Below are 21,358 nucleotides of genomic sequence, written 5' to 3' on the forward strand. Positions count from 1 at the left end.
TATGGGTTAGGCATTAGAGACAACCACATTCACTTTAAATGGGGCACCACGTAGTTCCGTTGAGACGACACCGAATGAACTATGGTTTAGAGAAATCTAAGCTATCGGTTCTTAAAAGTTTGGGGCTGCGACGCTTATGTAAAAAAGTTTCAGGCTGATAAGCTCAAACCCAAAGCGGATAAATGCATCTTCATAGGACACCCAAAACAGTTTGGTATACCTCCTGTCTCAGATCCGAAAGCAATAAGGGATTGTTTCTAGAATCGGGTACTTTCTTGAGGAAAAGTTTCTCTCGAAAGAATTGAGTGGGAGGATGGTGGAGACTTGATGAGGTTATTGAACCGTCACTTCAACTAGTGTATAGCAGGGCACAAAGAGTTGTTCCTGTGGCACCTACACCAATTGAAGTGGAAGCTTATGATAGTGATCATGAAACTTCAGATCAAGTCACTACCAAACCTCGTGGGATGACAAGGATGCGTACTACTTCAGAGTGGTACGTAATCCTGTCTTGGAAGTCATGTTACTAGACAACAATGAACCTACGAGCTATGGAGAAGCGATGGTGGGCCCGGATTCCGATGAATGGCTCGAGGCCATAAAATCCGAGAGAGGATCCATGTATGAAAACAAAGTGTAGACTTTGGCAGAACGACTCGATGGTCGTAAGGCTGTTGAGTACAGATGGATTTTAAAAGGAAGACGGACAATGATGGTAAATGTCACCATTAAGAAAGCTCGACTTGTCGTTAAGATGTTTTCCGACAAGTTCAAGGAGTTGACTACGATGAGACTTTCTCACTCATAGCGATGCTAAGAGTCTGTTGGAATTATATTAGCGATTACTGCATTATTTATGAAATCTTGCAGATAGGATGTCAAAAACATTGTTTCTCGACGACTTTTCTTGAGGAAAGGTTGTATGTGATACAACCGGAAGGTTTTGTCAATCCTGAAAGATGCTGATAAGTGTGCAAAGCTCCAGCAATCCTTCTAAGGACTGGAGTAAGCATCTCGGAGTTGGAATGTATGCTTTGATGAGATGATCAAAGATTTTGGGTTTATACAAAGTTTATGAGAAACTTGTATTTCCAAAGAAGTGAGTGGGAGCACTATAGAATTTCTGATGAGTATATGTTGTTGACATATTGTTGATCGGAAATGATGTAGAATTTCTGGAAAGCATATAGGGTTATTTGAAAAGTGTTTTTCAATGAAAAACCTGGATTAAGCTACTTGAACATTGAGCATCAAGATCTATAAGGATAGATCAAAACGCTTAATGGTACTTTCAAATGAGCACATACCTTGACATGATCTTGAAGGTGTTCAAGATGGATCAGTCAAAGAAGGAGTTCTTGCCTGAGTTGTAAGGTATGAAGTTGAGACTTAAAGCTCGACCACGGCAGAAGAAAGAGGAAGGACGAAGGTCGTCCCCTATGCTTTTGTCATAGGCTCTATGCCATGCTGAGTACCGCACCTGAAGTGTGCCTTGCCATGAGTCAGTCAAGGGGTACAAGAGTGATCCAAGAATGGATCACAGGACAGCGGTCAAAGTTATCCTTAGTAACTAGTGGACTAAGGAATTTTCTCGATTATGGAGGTGGTAACAGAGTTCGTCATAAAGGGTTACGTCGATGCAAGCTTAACACCTATCCGGATAGCTCTGAGTAGAGATACCGGATACGTATAATGGAGCAACAATTTAGAATAGCTCCAAGTAGAACAGTTATTTGGAATAGCTCCAAATAGAACGTGGTAGCTACATCTAGGAGATGACATAGAGATTTGTAAAGCACACACGGATCTGAAAGGTTCAGACCCATTGACTAAAACCTCTCTCACAAGCAACATGATCAAACCCAGAACTCATTGAGTGTTAATCACATAGTGATGTGAACTAGATTATTGACTCTAGTAAACTCTTTGGATGTTGGTCACATGGCGATGTGACCTGTGAGTGTTAATCACATGGCGATGTGAACTAGATTATTGACTCTAGTGCAAGTGGGAGACTGTTGGAAATATGCCCTAGAGGCAATAATAAATTAGTTATTATTATATTTCCTTGTTCATGATAATCGTTTATTATCCATGCTATAATTGTATTGATAGGAAACTCAGATACATGTGTGGATACATAGACAACACCATGTCTCTAGTAAGCCTCTAGTTGACTAGCTCGTTGATCAATAGATGGTTACGGTTTCCTGACCATGGACATTGGATGTCATTGATAATGGGATCACATCATTAGGAGAATGATGTGATGGACAAGACCCAATCCTAAGCCTAGCACAAAGATCATGTAGTTCGTATGCTAAAGCTTTTCTAATGTCAAGTATCATTTCCTTAGACCATGAGATTGTGCAACTCCCGGATACCGTAGGAATGCTTTGGGTGTACCAAACGTCACAACGTAACTGGGTGACTATAAAGGTGCACTACGGGTATCTCCGAAAGTGTCTGTTGGGTTGGCACGAATCGAGACTGGGATTTGTCACTCCGTGTGACGGAGAGGTATCTCTGGGCCCACTCGGTAGGACATCATCATAATGTGCACAATGTGATCAAGGAGTTGATCACGGGATGATGTGTTATGGAACAAGTAAAGAGACTTGCCAGTAACGAGATTGAACAAAGGTATCGGGATACCGACGATCGAATCTCGGGCAAGTATTGTGCCGGTAGACAAAGGGAATTGCATATGGGATTGATTAAGTCCTTGACATCGTGGTTCATCCGATGAGATCATCGTGGAACATGTGGGAGCCAACATGGGTATCCAGATCCCGCTGTTGGTTATTGACCGGAGAACGTCTCGGTCATGTCTGCATGTCTCCCGAACCCGTAGGGTCTACACACTTAAGGTTCGATAACGCTAGGGTTATAAAGGAAGTTTGTATGTGGTTACCGAATGTTGTTCGGAGTCCCGGATGAGATCCCGGACGTCACGAGGAGTTCCGGAATGGTCCGAAGGTAAAGATTTATATATGAGAAGTCCTGTTTTGGTCATCGGACAAGTTTCGGGGTCACCGGTATTGTACCGGGACCACCGGAAGGGTCCCGGGGGTCCACCGGGTGGGGCCACCTACCCCGGGGGGCCACATGGGCTGTAGGGGTGTGCACCTTGGCCTATATGGGCCAAGGGCACCAGCCCCAAGAGGCCCATGCGTCAAAGGATAAGGAAAGGAAGAGTCCTAAAGGGGGAAGGCACCTCCGAGGTGCCTTGGGGAGAAGGGACTCCTCCTAGCCGCAACCTTCCTTGGAGGAAGGGCCAAGGCTGCGCCTCCCCCCCTCTCCCTTGCCCCTATATATATGTGGGGGTGGGAGGGCAGCCATACCAATGTTCTGGTGCAGCCCTCCCCTTCTCCCAAGTCCTTCTCCTCTCCCGTGGTGCTTGGCGAAACCCTGCAGGATTGCCACGCTCCTCCACCACCACCACCACGCCGTTGTGCTGCTGCTGGATGGAGTCTTCCTCAACCTCTTCCTCTTTCCTTGCTGGATCAAGGCGTGGGAGACGTCACCGGGCTGTACGTGTGTTGAACGCGGAGGTGCCGTTCGTTCGGCACTTGGTCATCGGTGATTTGGATCACGACGAGTACGACTCCATCAACCCCATTCACTTGAACGCTTCCGCTTAGCGATCTACAAGGGTATGTAGATGCACTCTCCTTCCCCTCGTTGCTGGTCTCTCCACAGATAGATCTTGGTGACACGTAGGAAAATTTTGAATTTCTGCTACGTTCCCCAACACTCATCGCCCGACGACCGGTGCCGCTGCGTCGACCACCACCAAGAACAACGCCTCGACGAGATCCTCGCCTCCTCGCGCGCCAAGTTCGTCGTTCCCTGCCTCGCCGTTGCCTCTGCTCGTCCAAGGGAGACGAACGCCAGCACTGCTCGTGGTCGTGTTGACCGTGATTTCTGCCTGCATGGGCTGTGCCCCTCCCTTCGTCAGATCCAGCCAGCAGCGCCCTGCGTGAGGCCCAGCGCGCGAGCCGCTGCTCCACCGGCCAGGCCCAAGGCCCAGCGCGCCAGCCCCCCTTGTTCACCGTCAAACTGGGCCATGGCCCATGGTGAGCAGCGCCCAACCCCCTCTCCTGTGCGTGTTGGGCCAGCCAGATTCAGCCCAGTGCATGTATTTTCCCGTCTGGCGAATTTCTCTTTTATTCCAGAGATAGCAGTTTTGCAGAAAACCCCCTAGACAACATGCATATAATAACTCACAATTGGTGCCTCGGATTAAAATGAATTATATATGAAAAATGCTTAGATTTATGTGTAGGTTAATTATATCCAACTTTCAATCATGTTTAAAATATTTAAAATGCTGTTTGATTAAATTTGCTCCTATGCCATATTAAAATGCTCTAATTCATAACTAATTAACAGTAGCTCGGATTTAATTAATCTTTATATGTAAATGGGGTAGAAAAATGCCTAGTTTAACTTGCATGTTTAACAACTATAAAATATGTTTTAGGGTAGAACAGTATCATAACCAAAATATGCACATGAGGATTTTCCGGACTTGTTGTTTGTTGTTCCGGCCTCATTTAAACTTGCCTAGATAGGTAGTTTTCACTTGCTCCACCCCTTGCCATGTTAAAGAACATTTAATTTTGTTGAGTACCTAACCAGGAGTAAACTAAATAATTGATGTGGTGTTCCGTCAATATGCAACTCGTTGCATATTGGGCTCCGCTTAACTCGTAGTTTTGTTTGTGCACTTTGCCATGCCATGCATATTTAAACCGGACATGCATCATACTTGGTTGTGCATCATGCCATGTTTATGTGATGTTTATTTACTATGTTGTTTGCTTCTTTCCGGTGTGCTTCTTCGGGTTGGTTCCGTTAACTTCGCGTTTGTGAGGATTCATTGGACTATGTCCGTTTGTCTTCTTCATGGACTCGTTCTTCTTCCTTGCGGGATCTCAGGCAAGATGACCATACCCTCGAAATCACTTCTATCTTTGCTTGCTAGATGCTCGCTCTTTTGCTATGCATATGCTGCGATACCTACCACTTGCTTATCATGCCTCCCATATTGTTAAGCCAAGCCTCTAACCCACCTTGTCCTAGCAAATTGTTGTTTGGCTATGTTACCGCTTTGCTCAGCCCCTCTTATAGAGTTGTTAGTTGCAGGTGAAAATTGGAGTTTGTTCTTTGTTGGAACATGGATATTTGTTGGGATATCACAGTATCTCTCATTTATATTAATGCATCTATATACTTGGTAAAGGGTGGAAGGCTCGGCCTTATGCCTGGTGTTTTGTTCCACTCTTGCCGCCCTAGTTTCCGTCATATCGGTGTTATATTCCCGAATTTTGTGTTCCTTACACGGTTGGGTTATAATGGGAAACCCTTGACAGTCCGCCTTGAATAAAACTCCTTCAGCAATGCCCAACATTGGTTTTACCATTCGCCACCTAGCCTCTTTTTTCCTTGGGTTTCGTGGACTCAAGGGTCATCTTTATTTAGAGCCCTCGTGGGCCAGTGCTCCTCTGAGTGTTGGTCCGACCGAGTAGACTGCGGGGCCACCTCGGGGCAACCTGAGGGTTGATTTTACTCGTAGGATGTCTCATCTGAGTGTGCCCTGAGAACGAGATATGTGCAGCTCCTATCGGGATTTGTCGGCACATTCGGGCGGTGTTGCTGGACTTATTTTACCATTGTCGAGGATGTCTTGTAACCGGGATGCCGAGTCTGATCCGATTGTCTTGGGAGAAGGAATATCCTTCGTTGACCGTGAGAGCATGTGATGGTCTAAGTTGGGACACCCCTGCAGGGATTTGAACTTTCAAAAGTCGTGCCCGTGGTTATGGGCAGATGAAAATTTGTTAATGTCCGGTTGTAGAAAACGTGACACCTTAACTTATTTAAAATGCATCAACCGCGTGTGTAACTGTGATGGTCTCTTCTCAGCGGAGTCCGGAAAGTGAACACGGTGTTGGAGTTATGTTTGATGTAGGTTGTTCTAGGATCACTTCTTGATCATAGTTTCTCGACTGTGCTTTGCCTTCTCTTCTCGCTCTCATCTGCGCATGTTAGCCACCATATATGCTAGTCGCTTGCTGCAGCTCCACCTCATACCTTTTACTTTACCCATGAGCTTAAGTAGTCTTGATCGCGAGGGTGTGAGATTGCTGAGTCCCCGTGACTCACAGATACTTCCAAAACCAGTTTGCAGGTGCCGATGTTACCGATCAGGTGGCGCAACCAAGCTCAAGGAGGAGCTCGATGAAGATCTTGTTCTTTGTGTTGTTTCGTTTAGTTGATCAGTAGTGGAGCCCAGTTGGGGTCGATCGGGGATCTGTGTAGCATTTGGGGTGATCTTCTTTTATTTTGGGTTCCGTAGTCGGACCTTGTGTGTATCTGGATGATGTAATGTTTTATTCATGTAATTGTGTGAAGTGGCGATTGTAAGCCAACTATGTATCTCTTTCCCTTATGTATTACATGGGTTGTGTGAAGATTACCTCACTTGCGACATTGCTTTTGATGCGGTTATGCCTCTAAGTCGTGTTTCGACATGTGGGAGATATAGCCGCATCGAAGGCATTACACGGACGGGGTGCGGAGGAGCATTACACTTGCTTATACCTTTTGTTTTGTCTACAGTACCCCGTTGGGCTGATCCACTGGGCTCACGCTTCGTTTGTGTTGCAGCGACTCACGGAATCTGTGCCTACCCAGAGATACAGGATGGGTGCGGCTACTTCTCCACGGCGCTCTACCTCTGCATCACGTAGGTGTCACGATAAATGACTCGCACGACATGAAGATAGATTTTTTGAATCCCTCAAAAAAGAAAGATAGATTTTTTGAACATCACTACACCAAGATAGATATCTGAATTTGCACGCAGAAAGTTCTGCCAAAAGCACAGGTAGGTGGTTGGGCATGCACGTAGCCATTGCCCTCTACACCCGATTGAATATTTCAAACATTTAACCATCACCTCACCCAATAAGAGGCTAAAAATTTAAATTGCTTTGGTTGGGGTGCGCCACACCTGGACAGTAGTGCAACGTCCAAGAAACACATGAGGGCCCCAGTGGCAAGCCACTATGGTGGACCCTCCCCATAAAAAATAAATTTAATATCGTTATGGACACATGGTCCACATATCAGATATTAAACTGATAAAAACAGATACTACACTTGATCTTAGCCAAAAGGCCGAGAAAGGTATGAGTTGTAGCTGCTGCCCTGCCCCTCTATTTGTAGCCTCCTCGCCCTCCCGTGCCCTCCTCGCTGGGCGAGGTGGGACTAAACGAGTTGCTCCTCGCGCCTGCGGAGTGCGGACGGTGCATTGCCCCCGAGCCAACCGCTTTGCATGGGCCGCCTTTTGCTGAGGTCCAATGGGCCCGATGCCATATTAGCGTTACAACCTTTTTGTAACAGTAGATAGCCACGTACGGTTCTTCTAAAAAAAAGTAGATAGCCACGTACGGTGTTTCACTCAAGAAAAAAAGGCACGTACGGTGTACATTTGTCTCGAAGAAAAACGTGCGGTGTAAACATGGTGAAAATGGCATCAAAGAATATCGGAGGGATCGGGCACAGCCGCTGCTCTCAATGTACTGTAGCAGACTAGTAGTGCGTTTCGCCCCCTGGGCGAGCTGGTTGTGATCAGAGACGAGCTCGCTTGCTTGTCTCTTTCGACGGTGTTTAATGATGGCAAAGGATATTCCGCAAATAATCCAGAGATTCGAGAGCATCAGACCGACGACATATGCCGGGGCAAAATAGTCGGCCAGCCTCGGGTCGGTTGCTGCATCCGGCAGGCTCTTTTTTTCTTGGCCGGGTGGGGCTCGGCTCTTATCTTCTTTTTTCCTTTTTTGCTACTTGCAATTTCCACAGGGGCATGTGATGCGTGTGGTACTCTATCTCTGCGCCCCCCGCCCACAAGTTCCCGTCTGGAAAATGTTTGCGACGAGAAAAAGAAGGGCCATATACCCCACATTTTACGTATTTGTATTTTCAGTAAATACACACCCGTTCCCGTACCCGTTCCCATGTGTCTCTCGCGAGGCCAAGGGAGGCTAGGGTTTTCTGGCCCCCCGTCGGCAGCGTTGCAAGTCTACCTCGTCACCTATGACCTTAAGCCATGAAAGCACGATGGATCTAGGTCCTTGCCGGTGGAAGAGCTTCTTCTTCTTCTTCTTCTTCTTCTTCTTCTTCTTTAAGTGTTTTTATGTGAGTTTAGGGCTTGTGTTCTGTTTAGGAAGATGGTGGCTTCTTGAAGATTGAATAAAGTTCTCTCCGCCTAGCCCTCGATCCGGCAGTGCAACTACCATCATCGGAGGGTGTGTGGAGGTGTGTTTCCGTCGGTTCCTATGTGATTCGGTCGGTGGTTGTTTTTGGCGAATCCGCTCGGATCTGATCTTCGTTTGTCTTTCTTCATGTGTCTTCAGTTTGGATCCTTCCGATCTACACTTATTTTCATCAGTAGCGGTTGCTGTTCTGGTGCGTTAGTCCTATGAGACCTTAGTACAACGACTCTCCGACTGTCTCCTACAACAAGTTTTGTCCGGCTGCAGTGAGGGAAAGGTGATGACGGCGGCACGCCTTTGGCTCGCTTCAGTGTTTGTGATCATCGCCGGGTGTTCTACGAATCTGAATGTAATTATTATTATTTTTTGTGTTCGTTGTACTACCATGATCTTTTTTAGGTTGTACTGCCATGATTGATGATGCATAGATTGAAAGTTTTCTCGCAAATAAAAGAGAAGGGCGTGAGGACTTTTTCTGGTGTTCGTTGTACTGTCAGTGAGGGCTTTTTATTAGGTGTTAACTCATACCAAATCGTCGCCCCCTCCCCTACCCATAATTTGACTAGCAGGTACCGCAACGCACCGCCTCGCCACCCAACCATCCTTTTTAATCCCCCTTCTTCTTCTTCGGCGCCCGTAGCCCACCACGCACACGGAACCACCAAGTCTCGAGCTTTCTCCCGCAAGCGATGTCACGGGCAGCTGCGACGTTTCCGTCCTCACCGGTCAAGGACAACGCAAACATCAATGTTGTCCTGGCTCCGTCTCGTAGCTCTGGTCCTCACTTTTTTCTTCAACAAAATCAACTTGCACCGACTCTGATTTTCAGGCGACTTCAGTTGTCAAACATGTTTTATTTATTTAGAAAGGGCCCAGCTTTTTACATGGAGTATCGCGTGGGAATCGATTTGAATAAACAGAATAACATGCATTTCACACGTTTCTCAAAGCACATATCAAAATATACCCTTTTTCTGCATGGGCATTTCAAAATACATCCACAGACCGAGCCTATCAATTCTTTAGTTTATGCTACTTCTCTGTCCTCACAATATAACATGTTTTTTCAAGCTAAAACAGCTTGTAAAATCATCTTATGTCATGAGATGAGGGAGTAGATGGTGTACTTTGGATTTTTGAACGGCAGAGCTACCGGTAGAGAACTGATTTTATTTTGAATTACGAAAGCAAAACAGAAAATAGACGGAGAGGTGCTCCTACCTGCCAGGACGCGCGGGCCCCACTTGCCAGCGGCACGAGGTCATGCCTAACCGCACCATTATTAAGCACCCGATTGCGTCTTGATTGCACTCTATACTACTACGCTCAGCTCTGAAACTACGACCCACCCGGCAGCCAGAGGGAGGGAAGGAAAGGGGGAGAAGGAGACACCGCGGCGGGCGGAGGCAATGGCGACGGCGACGGCGACGGCGACGTGCCTGCTGGCGGTCTGGGCGCTGGTCGCCGCCGGCCTGTTCGGCACGGGCCTCGCCCGGGCGTCCGTGGCCCCGGCCGCGGTGGGGAAGGAGCAGCGCGAGTTCGACTACTTCGCGCTGGCGCTGCAGTGGCCAGGCACCATCTGCTCCTCCACCCGCCACTGCTGCGCCGTCAACGGCTGCTGCCGGTACGTGCTCCGGCCCCCTCTTCTCCTCTCTCCCCACCACCGCCTCATCCGCGCGCGCGGGGCTCTCGTTCGGGTCGGGTCGGGTGGGGTTTCTGGCGCTCCGGAGATTCGATTCGATTCACCATCCTGCCCTGCGCACATGTGCTCACGCCGTTTGTTCTCCGTGTTCCTCGTTGCAGGTCGGAGGCGCTCCACACCTTCACGATCCGTAAGTGCACGGCGAACATCATGCTTAATTTTGTGCTCTATATCGGTTTCTGGTCGATGTGAATTCCCTCACCGGCGTGCTTCATTTTCCGTTGTCGGAACAGACGGGCTGTGGCCGGACTACGATGACGGGACCTGGCCGTCGTGCTGCCGCCACACCAGCTTCGACATGGACAAGGTCCGCAGAGACCTCACTGTCACTGATACGTGGCCGCTCTGGCTTCATTAATCCTGCCCAAGTTCAATTCCATTCGTTTTGTGCTGACCTCGTTGATGCATGGTTCTGCCGTGTATTCTTCGTTGATTTTGGTCTAGTTAACGCCTCTGAAGCCCACTCTGGACAAATACTGGCCGTCCCTCTACTGTTCGACCTCTTCCACCTGCTTCAGTGGCAGGGGCCCCTTCTGGGCTCATGAGGTATTGTGTCAGAACTGACGGATTGAACTCTAAAATTACCCATCGATCGGAATTGTCACTAACCTTTGTGTTGTTTCCCCTTACCTGCTGTTTTGCATAATGACATTGGCATGTGCTGCTCGATCGGTCATTCGTGGATTACTATCGTTTAGTGGGGTAATTTTCTTCAATCCGCTTGACCTAATGAATTGGATTGTTGTCATAAAAGAGGGTTGCTAATTTAGTAATCCATGAGCGCAAACATTGTCTCATTTCCATTGCTAAGTCTCCATCATTTGTTTAATTTTCACAGAGAAGCATGGAACATGCTCGGCCCCTGTTGTTCATGAAGAATTACAGTACTTCACCACCGCCCTTGATCTCTACTACAAATATAACGTTACAGTAAGCATCTGGTCATTGACTCATTAGGTGTAGCGCATTATTGTCATTTCTTGCAGGAATTAGTGGTTTCTTTTGTTGGCTATAGCACCTGAACCGTTGTTATTCAAATTAGCTTTGTTTCCTGACGAAGAAAACAAACTTAAAACCACTCGAATTGTAGTGCGTATGAATTTGGCTCCTGCTAAATTGTTCATAGAAATTTGTCTCTTTTACATTGTTATAATTTGGATTGGGATTGCAGGAAATGCTGGCGACTGGAGATATCCTGGTCTCCAACGGTAAAGAATATGCACTGAGTGATGTCATTGATACCATCAAGCATGCTTTTGGGGGCTCACCGCAGATCATATGCAAGAAGGGCTCAGTTGAAGAACTAAGGTTATGCTTCACCAAGGATTTGAAGGTGAGTCATCTTTTGTCCTTGGACAGGTCTCCTCAGTTTTCATTTTTATTTGCATGAAGAGAACTTCACTGCTTAAGGAATAATGTTGCCACAACCGTTCTGAATGATGTCCAACACGCAGGCCGATAGGAATCCTCATTTTTTGCCATGAAGTACTATTAATGTGGTACCGATTACCAACAGCAACACGTTCTTAATCCCCCCCCCCCCCCCCCCCCCACAGAACTGATAGTTGCAGTTACAATGTTACATTTGCTAAAATTTGAAGCATGTTACTTTCTGGAATACGATCAACTATCTCTCTAAATACTGATAACAAAATAGGTGAATCCGATTTTTATTTGAATGGAATGGCATAACTGTGTTTGGGAAATTTTGGTCTGGAGTCTGTACTGTCCAGCTTACTTTCATTCAATTTTTTTTCTTAGAACTCAAAGCTGCTTCCTCCTATTGTGTCATAAACAGGCGTTGGTTAGGTTCCACTGCCGGTTAATTTTCAATAACCTATTTGACTATGTCCCCAAAGTTGGAATACCTGCAAGTGTTTTGCATCAAAATGCAAATCTCTTCATAATTGGCACATTTTCCACTTCAGTCATTTTTTTTGTACAACAAACTCATCTTGATTTTATTCCAGCCTCGCGATTGCCTTACTACTTCGGCAATGTACAAGAACCTATCGAAGTCGAAGCATTGCCCTAAAAAAATCTCCCTGCCAACATATGATCCCATCGGTAAGTTTTAACCCCTTATACAGAAGCTTTTAAGTTTACTTATGTGTTGTTCAACCCCTGGTGCCCATGCTAATCTTGATCTCTGAACATCTGCAGTACTCACAAATTCGACACTGGAGATTGTCCCAGAAGCCAGCGACAACGGGTTGTACTTCTTTACATCCTAAGGTACCGAGCATTGCTGGGCTATGAGGAAACAGATGCCTTCACGGTTCTGACTGCTTGCAAGACCGTAGCCACAGGTGCTGGGCACTGGAGATCCGGCTAAAACGGGTCTCTGGTTTGTCCATACTATTTGTAAAGGACAACATTCCACGTTTGAACAACATGGTTCGATTATGTTCTGATTTGTAAAACCGCTGGATATCAAACTCATGTTACTCATTGCATGTATGAATAATGGATGTTAAATGTACATATTAGTTCATTCTATTGCTGAAGGATGTGGCCTGTCTAAACGTTTCTAGTCATGAACGGTTCATGTCGCATGCAGTTTGTTCCATCCGCAGAGTTTAGACGTACTAGCAGTTGATTGATTGACACCGAGACATTCTTGAATGAAAAATTGAGTTCAGCTGCCAAATAGTGATGTCTCGTCATCGCATTCACTGCTATATATATGTTCCAATGTGAAGGAAATTTTTTTGGAGACTTTGCACCCAGGAACTGCAGCCAGTACAGAAACACAGATGCATATGTAGTACAAAATTCTTAGCTGGTGCTGGTGATGCGCATCTAGAATACGTTTAATCAGAAAAACCAAGAGCAGTTACAAACTGTGATGTATCGCCGGGTCATACTTACGACTGCAGATTAGTTTGTACTACCCCGTGGTCAACACTAAGATCTGTAATAATATCAAAAACGGCATTCAAACTTGTTTCAGGGCAATACTACAGCTATTTTCCATGTCCATGTAGCCGGAATTTCCATTGGCACCAACCTACTCGGATGAACCCCAGGAGACATTCTGGTCTAGGGTATCGTGCGAACTCATGCAGTTAACACATCCAAAATGCATGAATCTGCAAAAGAAAAAAAAGAAGTGACAAATGTGAGGGTAGCGTCATATGGAAGTAAAACAATGCTGGAACTACGAGCGATCGGAAGTTTACATAACGATAGATGGATATTATAAGATGAACACATGAAGTGTAATTTAAAACTTACAAAAGTCATCAAACTACAGGTTCTAAAGTTTACAGACTTTTGAACTTGGGCATTTTACAGAAGAAATGAATGTCATGGTACCCAACAAGTAGGACATAAAGGAAGCGATCACTTACCATCAGGATGCATGGTCTGAAGATTGCATATGCCATTTGGGAAAATGCATGTATAAACAGCTCCACTTCACCAGAGAAGCTAGTATGATTGCCACACATGTGCCACAAGGAGGAGGATCATCTAAAGCAAGCCCATTTCAGCCACACTCTAAGATAACAAGTAGAAAGGTGATCCGGTATGTCGGCCTGCATCAGTAAGATGACTGCCATGAGTACGAAATAAAAATTGATGAGTTCTCTGTTGAAGACATTGGTTGAAATAGTACAGAGGGAAGGCAAGAAGATAACATACAATGTCCCAAGGAGCAGAGAAGTCATCAGTTGACAGGTACCAGCTTCCACATTGTGATTCAATAGCCCTCTTCCCAGTGAAAGCTCCCAGTTCAAGCAGCTGATCAACATTATCCTCGTCGGAATCATATCTATGTCGTCTTCTCTTCTTATCTCTCTTTCTTTTTTTATGACTACTTCTAGTCAGATCCTTCTCATCAGTATCTGAAGTATGTGAAACTGAGTGCCCATCGTTCTGAACCAATGAATAATCATAAGCCTTGCGAAATTCTATGCTGTTACCAGTGAACAGAGATTCACAAGAAACAGCTGATTTGCATAATTTTGACAAACCACATAAAATTACCCAGGACTGGATGCCTATCCACTTGAGTGCATCAGGAAACTTTGTACCCATGAAATCCTTTATGAGAGCAAAATGATTAGCATCAGTCAAGTCATTCATGGTCCTCACAAGCTCGTTCATCCTCCCTCGTTCTTCCTCGTGTTCTTCGTCATTCATGAGATGCCAAAGTTGTCTACCCTTGGCAATGACACAGTTCAATAGGATAAGTTCATCAAGAGATATCTGATCAATATGTGCCGACAAAAGAACCTCAAGCCAGCAGCATGGGAATGCTAACTTTGTGCACTGTGCATTCGGACTGATGAGCTTCCCTAATGTTTTTAAGAAACGAAGAAGCCTTTGTTCGTCTAGATGAATAAGAACATACTGAGACAGGGTGGAAAACTGCTCCTCCATCAGAAAATCTTCAACTACTTGCCAGACATCTTTGAAATTCCCCTCATACATCAAATAGACAAATTGATCTACAAAATATTCTGTATCAATTTGCAGTATTTCACCATCTTTGACAGAATCAGCAAGCTCTTCTGAAGACCAGAAGTCTGGGACATATTCAAGGAAATTTTCCACTGTCTGGAGAACATCAAGATCACGAAAGTAGTGAGGCTTAGTAGCAACAACAGCAGGAGACTGACCATGCCTGCCTTTCCACTCAAGCTCCTCCCAGCAAACATCACGATTAACAAATGCAAACTGAGCAAGTGCCCGAGCACCCTTTTTGTGTGCTGACTCCCCAGTAGCAGCAAAGTGGCTAAACCATTGCAGTATCCGCTCAGGGTTTCCTGCAGGTCATAATATATAATGTAAGCAATGATACATCACATGTAAGAAGTGGCATCAGAACTAAATTCTATTGTATTGCATGATGAAAGACAAAACAATATTGTACCTAAGCTCTAACCCCTAAACATGTTTTGCTTAATTTGATCAAGATTTTATTAAAGCCGTCCAGCATAAAAAGGTACTTACATAGATTTTGAGTAAAGGGTAGGCAGAACATAACATACTGTTTATGTTAGAAAATTACATTTCTACAAGAGCATATGTATATGTAGCAAGCAATTCCTGTTAATAACTCCAAGATGTTTCTTGATGAACCATAGAATACACCACATCCAGAAAAGTGATCACTACCCGAAGGCACGCAGAAACAGGAAGAGAGGCAGGTGTTACTGTAACAACGTAACGAAAACATAATTTCGTTTTTTCTGTTAGTTTATGGCAGTGCATTACTGTAATGCCATGATATGCTACTAATATGACATACACTCTAACTTGTTGAAGCAATGCCCACAAGCAAGGGGCATTAGTTACCATAACCATCAAGTACAGCACTAACCAAAAATTATTCAAGCAGATCTTACATTATGAATAAGCTTAAGCAGCTGAACAGATAGTTTGCTGAACCATAACGTGGACTGATGATATATCTTAACATAATATCTTTAAATATATTTAACTACAGAAAGTAAGTTCTGGAAACTAGATACATAAACTGGTGAATTGCAGCAAGCAAAAATAAAGTAGAACCTATGTGAGTAGAAGCAGATAATACAAAGAAAATCAAGTTCTTAGTGAACCTGCCTTCAAAAAATTTCTCCAGCATATGACACTTCTTCGCTAAAACGGAGCCAGCCTTCGCAGGCTTCTTGTCGAAAATCATCCGCAGCAGGCGTGCAGCGACATCCCGCCTCAAGTCCTTCATCTCCAGGAGATCGAGGAACAGGTCCCGCTGGTCACGCGGATCGAGCAGATGAATCGACGAGACGGTACTGCACAGCCACATCCGAGCCTCGTACCGGCCTCCGGACCTTACAACCGACTTGATCACCGACTCAGCCTTGTCCAGCAGAGACCTCCTCGCTCTCACAGCATCTGTATCGACACTGCCGTCGTCTGCCGGCACTTGCAGAAAGAGCTGAACCATTTTTTCCCCTGCTGAAGTTTTCTGGCAACCTGAAGTTCACGAGTAGACCGATGGTCAGCAACGGGCTTCAGTTCAGTTCAAACCCCAACATTATTAGGACAATATAAGCTCCGCCGACACCTTATGCTAGGCCCTACGGGGTCGAACCCAGATGGGCAAGGAGAGGAACTAGTGGGGCAACGGGTGTGTCCTGGTTTACCAGGGTGACACGCAGCAACCAAATCGGCAGCGAATAGATGGGGGATAAAGCACAGCTGCGTCGAACCCTAGCCGCCACAACGGAGATCCTCAGAAACAATACGAGCTCATGGCTCCAAAATCCAGCCAGTGGAGCTAGGGTTCCTTACCTATGCCAACATGAGAGGGAATCAATTAGCGCCGCTCCGGTGCCTGTGCCGGCAGGGCATGCGCGCCGTGGCCCGTCGCCGTCGGCGCAGCAAATTGCGCGGGGGGGAAGAACAAATTGGATCGAACCAGGCAGCGGGGAGGGATACGAATCCGGGAGAGAGAGGGGGGGAGAAGAACACGCGAGACGACGACGCAGGGGTACTTCTCTTTCCACAGGGGCGGGGGCCAGGGATGTCAGGGCGGTCGGGGGTTGCTGTTCGTAATCATCATAACTTTTTTCCCCGAGAGAATTCCTTGTTTGGCTCTTTTAAAATAAGATTTATTTTTGACACTGCATCTACATTTCCTTCCCTGAATGGCATTTCCGTCAATTTCGTTACACTTTCGAACCAAGTTGCCCCTGACTGTTAACAACAACAAAAGAGAAGAGAGAGACCGACCGACCGACCGACCGAAAAGTTCTCTTCTCTCCTGTTTCATAGATCCGGCCGGCCGGCTAACTCATGTAGGCCCAAACCTCTTTTCTAACGAAACTGAAGTCATTCATAATGGATACCGCACGTAACCATCTAGCCTGAAATCCCGGGTTTGAATTCCAGCTCAACCCCTTTTTTCTCTCTCTTTTATCTTGATTTGTTTAATTAGGCGATGGATAACAGATGGGCTGCATTGAGTGCAATTCGGCCCGGTAGCCAGCGTTGATCCTTTCATTCTTTTTGTTAGACTAGGAAACATGCTCGTGCGTTGCAACGGGAGTAAAAGCATAACACGCCATCCATCATGTGACACCAGAGACTCCGGGTCCAACAGCTTTATGCGTTGATGACAGGCGCTAGCTGGTCGAGCAAAGCGGGCTTCTGCCCGGCGGTGCCCATGAGAGTTTTGCGTCATTAAAGGCTTTAATTGGTTGGCACGGCTACCAGTATGGACATGTGGCTACACGATGAACCATATATATGTTGTAGATGGGCTCAACAGGATGACAACCCAATTCTCGTTTATCTCAACCCGCACGACCTCCTCTAGCACATGACTCGGTGAGGGCTACGAGGATGGGGATGCGGTAAAGGATGGCGACATGGCATTTGACGGCTGCTCTACCCCTTCCTGCCATCTATCTCTTTCACTCTCTCATCTTAGTTGCCCCCGTACATGTCATCCTCATTTTGCTCGTTGTTGTCGTCGAATCCGAGGCACAAAGTTGTAGTGAAGAGGTGGCTGGAGGCAGAGGAAGTGTGTGAGGCCGGCCTTGGTCTTAGGATTAGAGTTAAGGAGAGAGTCAGATGCATATATAAGATTAACTTAAGGTAATGAGGCATGTAATTAATGGACATTGTGTCATGTGAAGATGTATTGTACTAAGGGCAATCACATTTCATAAAAAACAACACACAAATGGCACGCCGCTGCTTACCTTACATTACTTAGATAATGAGACATGTAATCAATGTACACTATGTTATATGAAGATGTATTGTACGAAGGGCAATCACACTTCATAAATAAAAAGTAATAAACAAATAGAGCGCCTTCGTTTATCTTGCAAACAGTCGTCGTCCGTCATGTCGTTGATGTGCCCTTGCAGCTATAAATAATTCACGCCGACTCAATGGTACAACTATACAGAGAGCCGCCGGAGCCGCCGAGAGAAAGAGAGAAGCCCAGAGGTGGTGCTAGCCTGGTTCACAAGTTTAGATCCTCACGATTGACACATGTTACGTGCAAAGCTAGCCCAAGAAAAGCCCACAAAAACTCTACGTGCGTGTACGCTCTACTCCTTTTTTTGGAAAAAAGATTGATTTCATAGCCAGCTGTGCACGTCTTGCCATATAGAAGTATAAATTGGATTTTTGTATTTTTTTAGTGTCTCTTAGGATTGGATCGGTTGCCCAATATGTCAAAATCAAACGTGTGGGCTGGATGGCCGGGCTTGCCCCTAACGACTTTACCTGGGCCAACATTGCTAGCAATTAGCAAAGGACAGCTTGACGAGATGCAGAGATCGTTGTTCTTTTCTTTTTAGGCAAAAAAAAAGAGATTGATATTAGGGACGCTACCTTTTTTAGATAGGAGAGAAAATAGATCGCTAGGCCAGGAAGAGATCGATCGCTAGGATTCCAAAAAAAAATAAATTGATCGCTAGGTCTGATGTGATCAATTGAAAGAGATGGAACGGAAATCTTACCTTTTTGATAAGAAAAAATAGAAGAGATCTCAGCCATCAATCTTTATAGTTAAATAAAATCAACGGATATAAACGACATGACGTATGAAGAACTATGAAAGTTTCTGTCCTTTAATATTATGTATAGATTCAAATGCACCTACAAAATAGTTAATACCCCCCTCTCAGTGAAAATACTTGATGAAGAAATGGATAAGGATGGATGTGTCTAGAACTAAAATACATCTAGATACATTCATTTCTCCGACAAATATTTTTGAATGGAGAGAGCATCTTCTAATCTATAATCCCATATTCATCATGCTATATTTGAAACTTACAAGAAAATAGCGAATCATGACCGTTCTGCCATTTTCAAAAAGGGGTGCCATGTTTGAAGTAGAGGACGTGAACCTATGTGGATCTTGAGCCATGTTTATCGGGCAAAGGATGTGTAATATTTTCTCTCCGTTACAATGCACGGACATACTCCCTCCGTTCCGAATTACTTGTCGCATGTATGGATGTATCTAGATGTATTTTAGTTCTAGATACATCCATTTTTGCGACGAGTAATTTGGAACGGAGGGAGTATTTGCTAGTGTATACACGTATATATAATATATGAAAATGCAAAGGCTACTATTTCACCACGTACAGGTCAAGACTAAGTTTTTTTTCGAACTTTTTTTTATATCTATTCCATCTAAAAACTTTCAATTGTTAAGGTAGTATAAAGAACATCAAAAGTAGCAGAAATCACATCTAGGTCCATAAACCAGCTAGCGACGATTACAAACACTGAAGCGAGTCAAAGACACGTTGCCGTCATCATCCTTTCCTCACCACAGCCAAGTGATAGATCAGGACTAAGCTATATCCTCAAGATGATCATCGGATTCAAATGTGAGCCTGAGGATACTAATCGGCACAATCCAAATCACACACGTGGCAAGTATCCTCGCATAGAGTGGCCCATCCACAATGAAGAGCATAACCGTATATATGATTCCCACCGCGATCATGAAACACTGCAAAGAATAAATGTAAGTAGAAAATCATTACTACATCGGATCACACTTTCCCTTTCATCAGATTCAAGCGAAAAAAGTGATACTAGCAATTGTGTGTACAAAATGAGTGCGGCCTTTTGGTGCCCGGGCTCAGATGAATCCGGGCATAAACAATAAGGTCGCAAAAAATAAACAAGAAATTGAAAAAAAAATCATTTTTTTGTGATGCAAGATGCTGAAATGTGTGATGTTTCTGCAAAATTTCATGAAGTATGAACATTTGAGGAGCTCGTGGCAAAAAAAAAGAGGGTACGTGAGAAACATTTGAAAACAACACTGTTCATGCACGATTTTGTCTTTTTGCCGTGTGCTCCTCGAGTGTTCAAACTTCATAAATTTTTTACACGCACATGCGCATCTTGCTTGTCAAAAAATTACAATTTTTTTTATTGTTTTACTATTTTTAAGCACATTACTGTTTACCGGGCTCATCTGAGCCCAGGCACCGAACTGGATTATCGTACAAAATAGAATACTACGGAGCGCAAGTCAAGTAACTCATTATTATCTTTTGCACATAACAGGGACGTTCGTACACTTTTACAGAAGAGAAGAAACGCTGACAAGTTTATACACATTCCATTAACTTTCTTTGTAATGTCAAACATATAAATGTCTTTCTTACTACGAGTACTAAGTTGGAGAAATAAAGTTCATACTACCATTACCAGTGTGGGTTCTAAAATTCGAGGGTGCATCTTATCTTACCCTCATCAACGGCTTGTGGCAGGGGGCAGGCTTAGACTGGGGACAGGGCTCGAGGAGCGGGACACCGATCGCCACCCAGGTTTCACCCTCCCGTCGCATCTGCAACGGCTCGGTGCGTGGGACACCGACCACCACCCTGGCTTCACGCGATCGTCGCATCTGCTGCCACGCAAGGTAGGTGGTGGCGGCGCTCATGGCTAATCTCCCGGCGCCGGCAGGTCTTGTTTGCTGGCGTACGTCGAGGTTTTTCTGGGATTAGCGTTTTCGAAAAGATCGATCGGGGTCAGAGAAGGCCAGTTAAAGCGTGATGAGTATATACTGAATACTGGTTAGTGGAGTATGAAGGAAAGGGTTATAATGGTTGAAGCGGTACGGAGTTGATCAGGTATCGGACACCAATCGTCCCGTATCCGAATCGACCCCCTGCACAATCTACGAAGGTTCCCTCTCCCGGTCTCCCCCTTGGTCTTTGTCTTGGCCCTCGTCCAGTGCATGATATTTGACGGGACAACGCTACACCTACGTAAATACTTTTACAGTTTTGCTAAAGCACATCCAGATGTGCAATAAGTATTGCACATCTAAGTCCTATGTCATTAATCTTACATCAAGATTCGTGTGGATATTTTCTTTTTCTTTTTTCTTTTCTTCTTTGTGCTTGATTCACTCATTTAGATGTGCAATAACTAGGGCATATCTAGGGCACTAGACATACTTTTACGTATCTTACGAAGAGGCTTAGACTGCGCTTGACATCGGGTATTCTAATACAAGGGTATTTCCATGCAAAAAAAATACAAGGGTATTTAATTTACAGCTGTAACTTATCGAGCTGCGAAGGATTTCCGGACGGAAATAAAACGGCCGACAGAGGTCTGTATTTTCTACAAAGGTATTTGAATGGAAAACGACAATCCAAACATGCCCTTAGATGAAAAACGTCTGATTGGAAAAGAAAAGGAAGGGGGGCCCATCCAGTGAAAATCAGGGGGGCTGGTTTGTTTGGGATGGAAGGTTTACGTAGCTATTTGTAAAGCAATATGTAGGTGTAGCATTACTGTATTTGACGTCAGAGTCTGTCCATGCAGCCTCCAAGCTGTGAGCTTCACCGTTCCAACCTGCTCGTCCACGCGCAGGTGCCTTTATTTGGCACATGCTAAT

At 45.1% G+C, this 21,358-nt stretch overlaps 2 protein-coding genes and 1 non-coding gene across 4 annotated transcripts; 1 reads left to right on the plus strand and 2 right to left on the minus strand.

The window, feature by feature from the left end:
- Window positions 1-7,005: 7,005 nt before the first annotated feature.
- On the minus strand, window positions 7,006-7,201 carry LOC125549785 (U2 spliceosomal RNA). The gene has a single exon (XR_007301504.2). It is a non-coding gene; the product is annotated as a U2 spliceosomal RNA (small nuclear RNA).
- A 1,750-nt stretch (window positions 7,202-8,951) lies between these two features.
- On the plus strand, window positions 8,952-12,486 carry LOC125545525 (ribonuclease 2). Its single transcript, XM_048709504.2, is given in 11 exon segments — window positions 8,952-9,114; window positions 9,616-9,909; window positions 10,089-10,117; window positions 10,221-10,294; window positions 10,432-10,533; window positions 10,686-10,689; window positions 10,826-10,917; window positions 11,159-11,320; window positions 11,958-12,008; window positions 12,010-12,054; window positions 12,151-12,486. Coding segments are annotated over 11 exon segments (1,251 nt in total). The 5' UTR covers window positions 8,952-8,974; the 3' UTR covers window positions 12,409-12,486.
- Window positions 12,487-12,748: 262 nt separating this feature from the next.
- Window positions 12,749-16,491, minus strand: LOC125545524 (uncharacterized). 2 transcript variants are annotated; one of them, XM_087513645.1, is made up of 5 exons: window positions 16,252-16,490; window positions 15,562-15,933; window positions 13,633-14,759; window positions 13,341-13,526; window positions 12,749-13,079 (listed from the first exon to the last, which is right to left on the minus strand). In XM_087513645.1, exons 2-4 carry the CDS (start codon window positions 15,902-15,904, stop codon window positions 13,458-13,460), a joined length of 1,539 nt encoding a protein of 512 aa, XP_087369771.1. In that variant the 5' UTR covers window positions 15,905-15,933; window positions 16,252-16,490; the 3' UTR covers window positions 12,749-13,079; window positions 13,341-13,457. The 2 variants fall into 2 exon arrangements, with proteins under 2 accessions (XP_087369771.1, XP_048565460.1); XM_048709503.2 differs by lacking the exon at window positions 12,749-13,079 and having other exon boundaries at window positions 13,347-13,543; window positions 16,252-16,491.
- Window positions 16,492-21,358: the final 4,867 nt, after the last annotated feature.

The sequence above is a fragment of the Triticum urartu genome, chromosome 3A, assembly GCF_056163025.1.
Source record: "Triticum urartu cultivar PI428250 chromosome 3A, HENAU_Tu73, whole genome shotgun sequence".
NCBI lineage: Eukaryota > Viridiplantae > Streptophyta > Magnoliopsida > Poales > Poaceae > Triticum > Triticum urartu.